The sequence below is a fragment of the Perissodus microlepis genome, chromosome 17 (assembly GCF_051167445.1).
Source record: "Perissodus microlepis isolate ML-2025 ecotype Zambia chromosome 17, ASM5116744v1, whole genome shotgun sequence".
Taxonomy (NCBI): domain Eukaryota; kingdom Metazoa; phylum Chordata; class Actinopteri; order Cichliformes; family Cichlidae; genus Perissodus; species Perissodus microlepis.
The window spans coordinates 3,447,026-3,460,208 of NC_140477.1; the positions used below are offsets into that span (position 1 = coordinate 3,447,026).

Genomic DNA, 13,183 nt, shown 5'->3' on the forward strand with positions numbered 1-13,183 from the left:
TTTCCGCTGTAAAAAGAAGTTTTCTTCCCACGCACAACGGACTTAATGTTTTTGTCACTTTTTATGGAATCAAACTCAAAGTAAGGTCAGTACTTCCACGCTTTAAACGCTGCACGCTCATACTCTCTCCTGCACTCGATATATGATCCATTGTTGATCTGCACACAGCTGTTGTCACGAACGTTGCACTCGCTTACATCACTGTCGTGAGACATTCTCGCAAAAAAATCACGGTTTTAGTAACGCAGTAACGCAGCGTTCCTACGGGAAAGTAACAGTAATCTAATTACCGTTTTTGCAATAGTAATCCCTTACTTTACTCGTTACTTGAAAAAAGTAATCAGATTACAGTTACGCGTTACTGCCCATCTCTGGTCATGATCAAAGACCTCTGATCAATGGCCATGAGTATCACTCACACACTCACAGCATTGTAATATGGTGACAGATGGACCCTTAGGCCCCCTCTCCAGTTCAGAGATGCTCTTTCCCTTTTCACATAAATGGCCTCTTTGATTGCCGATCAAACCAGCGTTCCTCCCTGTCCAGGATGTGTACATCCCCATCATTGAAAGAGAGTCCACTGACGAGGTAGCTCTTCTGTGTTGTGCCATCTGCTTAGCCAGATGTTTGGCTTCCTCGATGTATAAATCATGGCAATCCTCCTGGCACAGCGTACACTATATTACTGTGTTGGAGGACCGATTCCTTGGGGTGGACCAATTTTAGGCGCAGCGTGTTTTGGACTTTAAGCACCACAGAGACTCTGTGTTTAGAAAAAATGTGTCTCAACTGTTCTGATACTCCTGACACATCAGGGATCACTAAGGGTTTTAGCTTAGGGAGCATGTTCTTCAGCTTCCCTGGCCGCTGTGTCTGTGGGGATGGTGTTGGCTCTATGTTGTAGTGTCCTGATGACACCCAGTCTGTGCTCCAGTGGGTGATGAGAGTATGTGGTAGTTGTAAATAGTAAATGTGGTAGTGCAGCTACAGAATGGGTAAACATAGTCTTGCACATACAATATATATGTTACTGATGCTTGTGCAGAGCGGACCAGTGGGTGCAGTTCTTCTAGCGTCTCCATGTCAGTGAGGCTCTGCAGTGAAAAGCACATAAATCAATGCACATGAACAACAGCTCCAAACACCGAGCCATTTTCTGATGGGCACAGAAGAGATGCCAGTCTAAATTTTGTTGTACTTGTATAATGACAACAAAGATGATCCTATCCTGTTATTGTAATTACAATAAGTGGAGTTATTTCAGTTGCAGGTTGTAACACACAGTAGCACCTTGATGAATCTAACTCACCCAACCACCTTCGGTGTGGATGCCCACCAAACTGTTGCATATGTCTGCATATTTTTAAAATGCAAATGTTAGCTTTTGTACAGCAGGTGGAGCCAAAGCTAAAACAAGACTAGCTAAATGAGAAACTGGGCATGCTTTACAGTTCCAGAACAGTTTTAAGACTATACACACACTCTTACAGGTGATTTCACTGCACAGTCAGATTTTATTTGTTCAGATTTTCAGGATACAGAAGAAAATATCTTGCCATGTGTAAGTCGTTCTGATCCCATACGTTCTTGTTCACATGCTGAAGAATGTCACAAATATCTTAATAGCTACGCCTCGTATGCGCCGTCCCTTCTGTACTCTCTGATATGAAAGTCCTTTCAGCTTCACTGATTAGAAAGTACAAATAGAGACCGGCCCATTGTAAACAAGTGAGACGAGCATAAAGTGCTGCATTGTTAGGTTGCAGGTGAGTCATTCACTCTCAAAGCCATTTTATCTTGAGCTGATTCACAAAGGCCGGAACATCTGACAGAGAAAAACACACACATATATAAAAAAAGAAACATTTAACAGTGAGATAAAAACTCCACATCTTTATTGTAGTTAACACTATAGCAGCAAATAATAATAATTTTAAAAAATGCTTAGAAAATTAATAACAGATTGTCACGGTGCTTGGTATTTTTGACAAAGCTTATTTATTTATTTATTTATTTTCTGAAAAGTTGCAGTGTGTTTGACCCCTCTGGGCCACTGTACTTTGGGGATTTTCAAGGTTGTTTTATTTACATCCATTCTTTCATAGTTTCTTAGTGTCCGTTTTCAGTCTGCTTTTAGTTAGTGCCTCCACTACCAAGGTAGATGTTCCCACTTTTAGTTACTTCCTGTTTTAATATGGTACCTATTTGTCTTCAGCCTTTTGTATTTAGTTTTACTTCCCCCTGTCTCTGAGTGTTTGTACCTGTGTGCTGCTCCCCAGCTGTGAGCTCTTCACTTGATTAGCCTTGTGTGTATAAGCAGCTTTAGTTTTCCCTCATTCTTTGTCTATGTTAGTTTAGTTTTTTCTTGCTCTCATGTTTTCTCTGGATTTTGTTACCTTTTCGACTTTGTTTTAATTTGGACTGCTGCTTCATATATTCGTTAAATATACATTGTAAGTTTTTATTTCAGCATCCACTAACAAGACAGATAATTGCAAAAATAACAACAATACAACAGCTGATTACATCATATCCCAGGCGAGTTCTGTCGCTACTCGATCACAGTGTGAAGGAAGCAGGAATGATGAAAGCCAGCAGCAGCACAGCTGAAGATTCGTCAGGACGAGTGGCCAGGCTGCGGTTTGCCGCTGAACAAGGAAAAAGCAAAAATATGTGTCAAGTCAACACAAGCTTGAACCAGATGACTGGACTAACTGTGGAAAAATGACTTCCTGCAGCCTCTGCTGGACTCTACACACAGGCCTGTGTTGATGCATGCTCAATCATCCAGGTAAGGAAATCCCAAAAAGTTGATTCTGTTCATCTGGACTCAGCGTTTTCAGTAGGAGTTTTGTCACTTGGATGAGTGAAAATGTAACATCCAGATGAACACAATCAACTTTCTGGGATTCACTGTGATCACGTGATTCAAAGTCTCACAGCAAACAGATGAACAAATGACAAAAGTCCCCACAAGATCAGATGATATTTGGTTTTAACTTTACTTTACTTTAGCAAGTAGCAACACAAATGATGCACTGCCTAATAAGAAGTTCTCAGTGTCTTTATTGTTAACTCACAGACTTAAAAACCTTTACGTACATGCCACCTGCAGAGACTGAGTCGTGGAGATGTAAAGATGTGAGAGGGAGTTCTGAGCTTTGCAGGTCAGAGACCCAGAGAGAGTCCTGGGAGGTGGAACGATGGAAACCGGGTTTCCTTCTACAGTACTGAATGTCATGCCATCGAAGTCAACTCTCCATATATAGTTGCAGGAGGGGTAGCACTCAGCCGAGCAGGTGAAGTTGGACGCAACTCCTGTAGTGAGAATTCCTGGGCCACGTATCTGTATGTTTGAAGGTCCGGCTGAAAAGTTTGAAAATAAAAAACATTTGCTTGAAGTTATTGCTGCTAAGACAACTTATGAGATCAAACTGAATCTTGCTGTCACTACCTGCTGCTTGCAGCATCTTTTGGGCGGTGGCTGCTGTTTTGGTAAGAGGATTGACAGCTGTGCACGTCAGGTTTTGGGCTGCCTGTAGTTCTGTAAGCTGCAAGCTCAGCTCTGGGCCCTGGGAAGTCACATTCCCCCAGGTCCAGGTGAACTGACATGCAGGGTAACAACTGGCCGAGCACTGAAAACTGTACAGTATCCCCAGAGTCACTACATCAACCCCACTGAGCACCACTGAGGATGGTCCATCTGTTGGGAATGGTTGAACAGATAAAGCTGTTACATTCAAGTAAGTTATTGGATTGAAATTTTTGACAAAAGTTGGAGATAAAACATAATTTTTAAAAGATTTAGAAACATAGTGATCGAAGAATCTTACATGTAGAGTCTGCTTTGGTTCTAAGTAGCTCAGTTGTGTTGCCATAAAATCCTTTATCATGAAAAATGTACAAATTTCACGTCAAATTAACACCATATATTCCATATGTTCCAGGTCACACTACAATAAATAAATTCAAAATTCAACTTTCAATTCAATAAGTCCATAAAAAGTTTCACCATACCATTTTCATAAAAATCTGATAACCTGCGCTTAGATAATTCCAACTCATGCAAGCGGACGTGAGGTGTGTGTGTGTCCTTACCAGGCAGACACGTGAGCAGCAGCAGACAGGCTGACTGATGAACCATGGTGTCCGCAGATGCTGAAGTATCACTCTCTTATGATCATACAGATTGTACAGTCCTTATAATACATGGGAGAAATGGTATGCCCACTGTTATCAACCACTCAACACAAAAAGCAAACAACCTCGGGGGGTAAAACAAGTACATGTTGGTTATCAGCTGGTTCTTTTGTCTGGGTTTCTTTTTTCCTCTGAACAGTGCTGCAAAAAATAATCCTGTGCTTACAGATCTATCTTTTGATTGCTGTTTATAACATCCAAATTCTTATTTTTATAATTTGAAATACGATTGGAATTATTGGCAATATGATGAGGACATTAACACTATAAAACAGAAAAAGTTGAGACAACTCAAAATACCAAAGCAGCATTTAATACTCTTGACTTTACAAGAGTTTTTGGCAGCTTTCATTTTATTCCTCACATAATTAATTAATCATTATTTGAGGTTAACCCTATAATGCCCTCTGTATCATATCTGAAACATGAGTTTCTGAGACCTCTATCTCATCAACATGATCAATACTTGCTATAATTTCAAAATGTTATGGACAAAACTTTTTTTTTGTCTAAAATTAACATTGTTGTTAACAAAGAGTTGCCAAAAACACCCAATGTATCAAATGCGATACAAAAATATATAATAACTATATAATAAAACTTAGTGCTGTCAGCGTTAATCTCGTTAACGCATTAACAGCGCTAACGTATTAATCACTGATTGAAGAAAATAAGAACAACCCCAGGTTTCTCTTCAGCACTGTAGCCAGGCTGACAAAAGGTCAGAGCTCTTTTGAGCCAACCATCCCTTTAACGTTAACTAGTAATGACTTCATGAACTTCTTCACAAATAAAATTTTTATCATTAGAGAAAAAATTACCAATAATCATCCCACAGATGTAATATTATCTACAGCTATTCTTAGTACCATTGATGTTAAGTTAGACTCTTTTTCTCCAATTGATCTTTCTGAGTTAACTTCAATAATTACTTCCTCCAAATCATCAATGTGTCTTTTAGACCCCATTCCTACAAAACTGCTCAAAGAAGTCCTGCCATTAATTAATTCTTCAATCTTAAATATGATCAACCTATCTCTAATAATCAGCTATGTACCACAGGCCTTCAAGCTGGCTGTAGTTAAACCTTTACTCAAAAAGCATCTCTAGACCCAGCAGTCTTAGCTAATTATAGGCCAATCTCCAACCTTCCTTTCATATCAAAAATCCTTGAAAGAGTAGTTGTCAAACAGCTAACAGATCATCTGCAGAGGAATGGCTTATTTGAAGAGTTTCAGTCAGGTTTCAGAGCTCATCACAGCACAGAAACAGCTTTAGTGAAAGTTACAAATGATCTTCTTATGGCCTCTGACAGTGGACTCATCTCTGTGCTTGTCAGAATCAGAATCAGAATCAGAATCAGAAAGGGTTTTATTGCCAAATGTTGAGCAGGTTTACAACATTAGGAAATTGCTGCGGTGCTTAGTGCAAACATACTGTCATAAATAACGCTTAAATAGACATGAGAAAAAAATAAATAAATAAAATAAAAAATAAGAATAAGAATTAAAAGTGCTAAGTAGATAGATATATACATGAGTGCAGGTGGTGATCAGTGCCAAACATGGAATGATGCAGTGAACACAGCGTAGGGTCATGTGTTAGTGGTGGGAACAGTCATACGGTTATTGTTCATGTGTCCAACAGCAGAGGGGAAGAAACTGTTCTTATGGCGAGAGGTTCTGGTGCGAATGGACCGGAGCCTCCTGCCTGAGGGGAGCAGGTCAAACAGACTGTGTCCAGGATGAGAAGGGTCAGCTGAGATCCGAGCTGCACGCCCCAGTGTCCTGGAGGTGTACAGGTCCTGCAGAGATGGGAGTCTGCAGCCAATCACCTTCTCAGCAGAGCGCACAACACGCTGCAGTCTCTGTTTGTCCCTGATAGTGGCTCCAGCGTACCACACGGTGATGGAGGAGGTGAGGATGGACTCGATGATTGCAGTGTAGAATTGCAACATCGTCCGTGTTGGCAGGTTGAATTTCTTCAGCTGCCTCAGGAAGTACATCCTCTGCTGGGCTTTCTTAATGACGGAGGTGATGGTGGGCTCCCACTTCAGGTCCTGGGTGATGGTGGTACCCAGGAAGCGGAATGAGTCCACAGAGGTGATGGGGGTGTCAGTCAGGATGATGGGGGGGAGTGGGGCTGTGTGCTTCCTGAAGTCCACAATAATCTCCACTGTCTTCTGGGCATTCAGCACCAGGTTGTTGTGGCTGCACCAGGACACCAGACATTCAACCTCCCTCCTGTAGGCAGACTCATCCCCGTCCGAGATGAGTCCAATAACGGTGGTGTCATCTGCAAACTTGATTAGCTTGACAGACTGGTGGGTGGAGGTGCAGCAGTTGGTGTACAGGGAGAAGAGCAGAGGAGAAAGAACACAGCCCTGAGGGGAGCCGGTGCTGATGGTCCGGGAGTCCGAGACATTCTTTCCCAGCCTCACATGCTGCTTCCTGTCCGTCAGGAAGTCAGTGATCCACCGGCAGATGGGATCAGGCACATTCATCTGGGAAAGCTTGCCTTGGAGATGGTCTGGAAGGATGGTGTTGAAGGCAGAGCTGAAGTCCACAAACAGGATCCTGGCGTAGGTTCCTGGGGAGTCCAGATGCTGCAGGATGAAGTGTAGGGCCATGTTGATGGCGTCATCTACAGACCTGTTGGCTCTGTATGCAAACTGCAGGGGGTCCAGGAGGGGGGCCGTGAGGGTCCTGCTAGACCTCAGTGCAGCGTTCGATACTGTTGACCATAATATCCTATTAGAGCGATTAGAACATGCTGTAGGTATTACAGGTACTGTGCTGCAGTGGTTTGTATCATATCTATCTAATAGACTCCAATTTGTACATGTAAATGGAGAGTCCTCTTCACACACTGAGGTTAATAATGGAGTTCCACAGGGTTCAGTGCTGGGACCAATTCTGTTTACATTATATATGCTTCCCTTAGGCAGCATCATTAGAAGACATAGCATACATTTTCACTGCTATGCAGATGACACCCAGCTCTATCTATCTGTGAAGCCAGATAACATACACCAATTAGTTAAACTGCAGGAATGTCTTAAAGACATAAAGACCTGGATGGCCGCTAACTTTCTGCTTCTTAATTCAGATCAAACTGAGGTTATTGTACTCGGCCCTGAAAATCTTAGAAATATGGTCTCTAACCAGATTCTTACTCTGGATGGCATTACCTTGGCCTCCAGTAACGCTGTGAGGAACCTTGTTGTGATTTTTGACCAGGACATGTCCTTCAACGCACATATTAAACAATTATGTAAGACTGCTTTCTTCCATTTGCGCAACATCTCTAAAATTAGAAATATCCTGTCTCAGAGTGACACTGGAAAACTAGTTCATGCTTTTAGTACTTCCAGACTGGACGACTGTAATTCATTATTATCAGGATGTCCTAAAAACTCGCTGAAAAGCCTTCAGCTAATCCTGCAGCAAGAATCCTGACAGGGACTAGAAAGAGAGAGCATATTTCTCCTGTTTTGGCTTCCCTTCATTGGCTTCCTGTTAAATCCAGAATTGAATTCAAAATCCTGCTCCTCACATACAAGGTCTTAGATAATCAGGCCCCATCTTATCTTAATGACCTTGTAGTACCATATCACCCTATTAATAATAATAATAATAATAATAAATTTTATTTATGAGCGCCTTTCAAGTCACCCAAGGACACTTTACAATAGGATAAAACACTTAGTAAAACAATGGCAGAATAAGAACAATAAAATAAAAGCACAAGATAAAATGAACAAACAGTGGATTCACAGTGAATATGCAGATTTGAACAGATGATATTAGAGCACTTTGCTCTCACACTGCAGGCCTACTTGTTGTTCCTAGAGTATTTAAAAGTAGAATGGGAGGCAGAGCCTTCAGTTTTCAGGCCCCTCTTCTGTGGAACCAGCTTCCAGTTTGGATTCAGGAGACAGACACTATCTCTACTTTTAAGATTAGGCTTAAAACTTTCCTTTTTGCTAAAGCATATAGTTAGGGCTGGACCAGGTGACCCTGAATCCTCCCTTAGTTATGCTGCAATAGACGTAGACTGCCGGGGATTCCCATGATGCATTGAGTTTTTCCTTTCCACCTTTCTCACTCACTATATGTTAATAGACCTCTCTGCATTGAATCATATCTGTTATTAACCTCTGTCTCTCTTCCACAGCATGTCTTTCATCCTGTCTTCCTTCTCTCACCCCAACCGGTCGCAGCAGATGGCCCCGCCCCTCCCTGAGCCTGGTTCTGCCGGAGGTTTCTTCCTGTTAAAAGGGAGTTTTTCCTTCCCACTGTCGCCAAAGTGCTTGCTCATAGGGGGTCATATGATTGTTGGGTTTTTCTCTGTATCTATGAAGCGCCTTGAGGCGACTTTTGTTGTGATTTGGCGCTATATAAATAAAATTGAATTGAATTAATTAGCTAACCGCGCTAACGCGTTGACGCCTTGTAGTCCCATGCACGGGGCGATCCGCGGTAACTCGCATTGCTGCATTAATGCGGTTATGGCGTCAACTCATTTTAACGAGCTTAACGCTGACAGCACAAATAAAAATATATCATACACAACATGATAAAGCAAAAAAAAATGTGGATTTTGTTATAAGGGTTAACAAACATCTCAGTTCCAAAAAAATCTGAATTTTCTCGCTATTTTTTGATGGGTTGGGTCTTACAGGGTTAAATTTTTGGCCTGTACACCAAACACCCTTCCTGAGACAATCCTCATATTTGTCCATTCTTGGAACTGACAGTGAATCCCCTGCATGAGGTTGGAGTTTTGTTTCCTCCCAGCAAACTGGGGCCTTTTATGTGTTAGACAAACATGCTAACCCTAACACTATCAAAATACATTAAAGCATTAATTGTGTTGCTACAATTGTATCTCAGGAATGCTGCATTCATAAAAGACAGTCAAAGGCCAATGGTAGTTTTAGTTATGGCCACTAGCCGCTGTGCTGTCTTCGGACAGCCGGTTTCCGGACTGTATTACATCATGGCTACTGCTAAGGTGCTGCTCTTCCGGGCTCTTCTCGCTGGGTTTGTTCTGCAGTCCATACTCCAGCCCATCTCCTCCACTCTGAGGTACTCGGCATCAGAGCTACTCTATCTGCGCTTCCAGCACCTCTCGACCCTTCCGCCGGCTTTACTACTGCACCCGAACATTGCCTGGCACCCGCGTCGAAAGTCTGTCCACCGTGGATCCAGACGGAATCACAGGATCGACAGCAGGGATCCGATCCCTGTGGTCATCTCCCAAAAAACTCAAACTGTTTCTTTCTCTCAGTCTGCCCCATGGTATTTATCTAAACATCGCCGACTTAAAGCTACTGGACGCCACCTGGAACGTCTCTCCAGGAAAACAGGACTTACTATTCATAAGGACATGTATCTCAGTCATATACAATATTATAAAGAAGCTATTCATCATGCTAAATCTACCTCCTACACCTCTGTTATTGAATCCGCTGAAGGAAACACTCGCACTTTGTTTTCTACATTACATAATATTGTTAAACCCCCAGATACCTTTGCCATACATACACTGCTGCAGTTTGCAACAAATTTATGGACTTTTTTATACCAAGATTGAGAATCTTTATCAACAATTGCCCTCATCCTGTGATATGGTCAATTGTTCTATCTGCATTTTTTGTCCTTCTCAACTGTCTTCCCACAATAATTCTGCTATCTTCCATAATTACTAAGTTAAAGTCATCATCGTGTAAACTCGATCCACTGCCGACTAATCTTGTTAAACTCTCATTCCTGTCTCTTGCCCCACTGATTGCTAATATCGTACACTTCTCTTTTATATCTGGTTCTGTTCATTCTTCTCTTAAAACTGCAATAATAAACCCAATACTGAAAAAGAATGGTTCAGATCCCTCCAATCTAAATAATTTCAGGCCAATTTCAAATCTACCTTTCTTAGCCAAAATTCTGGAAAAGATAGTGGCTGCACAGGTTCATCATCTCACTGGAAATAACTTGTACGAACAGTTTCAGTCCGGCTTCCATTCATGTCACAGTACAGAAACAGCTCTAGTAAAAATCACTAATGATCTTCTGCTTGCAGCTGACTCTGGACCATTCTCATTCTCCTTGACCTTACAGCAGCTTTTGACACTCCCACCGCATCCTTCTTCACAGATTAGCATCTATTGGCATCAATGGTACAGTACTCGCCTGGTTTACCTCTTATCTCTCTGGCCGGTCACAGTTTGTTCAATTACTCACTCACAAATCCCAATCTACTCCAGTTAATTCCGGTGTACCTCAAGGCTCTGTCCTGGGTCCTTTACTTTTTGTCATCTATCTCCTACCCCTAGGTAATATTTTCAGCAAGCATAACATCCAGTTTCACTGTTATGTAGATGACACCCAGCTCTACCTCCAAATCCACAGCTACTCTCCCACCCAACCTGAAGTCTTTCACTATCCAAACTCTGTTGTCTAGAGTTGGATGTCTCGAGACCGGTCTTGGACGTGGTCTTGGTCTTGTCTCGGTCTCACTCTTCTTTGTAGTGAATCAGAAGAGTCGACTCCCTTTGAGCGAGAGCCGGCTCCTCACTTAATTTCCTTTCGCTGCTCAGCTCTCACACAGTGGCTCAGCTATGCTCCATTCCCCCCATATTGTGGCCAATCACATGCGAGGATATAGGATATATCATTATGTGAAAAACAGAGAGGGTGAGAGACGCGACAGTTAAGTGGAGCGTGCGTCTCTTCTCTCAGTAAGTGAGTCAGACAGTGGACAGCGGTGAGGAGGGCTGTGCGAGTGCATCGCAAAAACACATAAATATGCCTGACACCCGTAAACAAAGCAACATCTGGCTGCAGTTTAAAGACTTCCGTCTCGGTCTTGGTCTCATCTCAACTTTGTCTTGGTCTTGACTCGGTCTGTCTTGGACTTGTCTTGGTCTTGATACCCTCTGGTCTTGGTATTGTCTTGGTCTTGGCGGTCTTGACTACAAGTCTACTGTTGTCACAAGCTCGCCTCAGGTTAAGAGTCTTGGTGTCATCCTTGACAGCATTGTGTCCTTCACAGCACATATAAATAATATCACTCGGTTTCCTACTTTCATCTCCGTAATATTAACCGCCTTCGTCCCTCACTCGCTCCAAACAGTACCGCCATACTTATCAGTGCTCTTGTCACCATCTCATTTAGATTACTGTAATTCTCTTCTCTGTGGTCTACCTCATACATCCCTAAATTGCAGTTAGTTCAAAATGCAGCTGCTCGTATTATTTCCAGAACTAGATCCACTAGACATATAACACCTGTTCTTAAACAGCTCCATTGGCTTCCAGTTCACCTCCATGTCAATTTCAAGATCCTGCTTCTCACTTTCAAAGCGCTTCATAACCTCGCTCCTCCATATTTATCCGACCTCCATACATACTCACCCCATCGTACACTCCGCTCTTCTTCAGCTTCCCTTCTGTTTGTTCCACCTGCTCGCCTGACTCCAGTGGGACTCAGAGCCTTCAGTTGTTCTGCCCCAAGGCTTTGGAATTCACTTCCACCAGATCTCCGGACCACAAAGTCTCTCTCCACTTTTAAATCACGTCTCAAAACCCATCTATTCAGAACTGCATACACCTGATCTGTCTTAGTTCATTTTTACCTTGCTCAGCTTTTATACTTTCATGCTTGTGTTTTTGTTTTGTTTTTTTACCTTATGTCTAAATCTTATTTTGCCATGTTTATTGTATTTTATTGCTGCTATTGTTTTTGTGTTATTGTAAGGTGACCTTGAGGGTCTTAAAGGCGCCTATAAATAAATGTATTATGTGGCCAAGGTAGAAACACTTGCCATTGAAGCTAAAATTTTATAGTTAACCTAGTTAATCACAGATATGTTGTAATTCAAGTTGCCAGGATTTTTATGAACTTCAAAATTATTATCCCAAACACACAATGGTTAGTCCAGCTTTCTTTCCTAAGATTATTTATTTATTTTTCTGTATTTCACACTTTATTTTAGATTTTCCTTTGTGGCTCTAGTTACTCTAGTTAATGAGACAGCACACTTACAGTATCCGTTTGTCTCATAGTCACATTTTTTTCCATCCATCCATTCTCTTCCACATATCATTTTCAGGGTTGCTGGGGGCGCTGGAGCCTATCCCAGCTGTGTTAGGGCAAGAGGCAGGGTACACCCTGGACAGGTCACCAGTCTGTCACCGGGCAAACACATAGAGACAGACAACTATTCTCACTCATATTCGCATTTATGAGCAATTTAGAGTTACCAATTAACCTATCCCCAGTAACTGCACGTCTTTGGACTGTGGGAGGAAGCCAGAGTACCCGGAGAGAAACTACTCAAACACAGGGAGAACATGCAAACTCTACACAGAAAGACCCCGGCCTGATGGTGGAATTGAACTCAGGACCTTCTTGCTGTGAGGCAACAGTGCTAACCACCGGCACAGTGGCATTTCTGACACTCTTGGATGCCTATACCCACAGGCCATACATCTGAAACAGAAAGTTCTGTTTGTATAACCATGTATATATAGTTGGGCTAATTGGAAATCACAGTATTAATGTTTGTTTCAAATTTAAGTCACATTTGGTGTTTCTGTTTTTATCTAGTCTTTTTCTTTTTTACTGCTGATGAGGAAATTGCTTCACATCTTAAAAGTAATGAGACCTAATACAGAGCTGAATCATTCGACATTTATATTACACTTTTTTATAATGTGTATTAGGATACTTAAAATTCATCACATCTTCAGCAAAATAATTCACAGTTTTACTGAGAAGAGGTTTGACTTTATGCAGAAAAGATATAGAATTAATAAATACTTAATCTGCTAGTTATTGCAGTTAGAGCAAATACGTGCAGGTCATCTTCCTGCGATGATTTACAGTGTCAGTGTGGAGGTGTCGTTTGGTGTTTTCAAAATTTCTTTTTATAAAACCAAAATGAAAAGTTTGTTGCGCCTTTAGCAGCTCAGTG

The 13,183-nt window shown here is 41.8% G+C and overlaps 1 protein-coding gene across 1 annotated transcript; it reads right to left on the minus strand.

Moving 5' to 3' along the window:
- Positions 1-2,562: 2,562 nt before the first annotated feature.
- Positions 2,563-4,147, minus strand: LOC146369046 (uncharacterized). Its single transcript, XM_084910638.1, has 4 exons — positions 4,102-4,147; positions 3,458-3,706; positions 3,106-3,369; positions 2,563-2,651 (listed from the first exon to the last, which is right to left on the minus strand). Exons 1-4 carry the CDS (start codon positions 4,145-4,147, stop codon positions 2,563-2,565), a joined length of 648 nt encoding a protein of 215 aa, XP_084766764.1.
- Between the last annotated feature and the right edge of the window lie 9,036 nt (positions 4,148-13,183).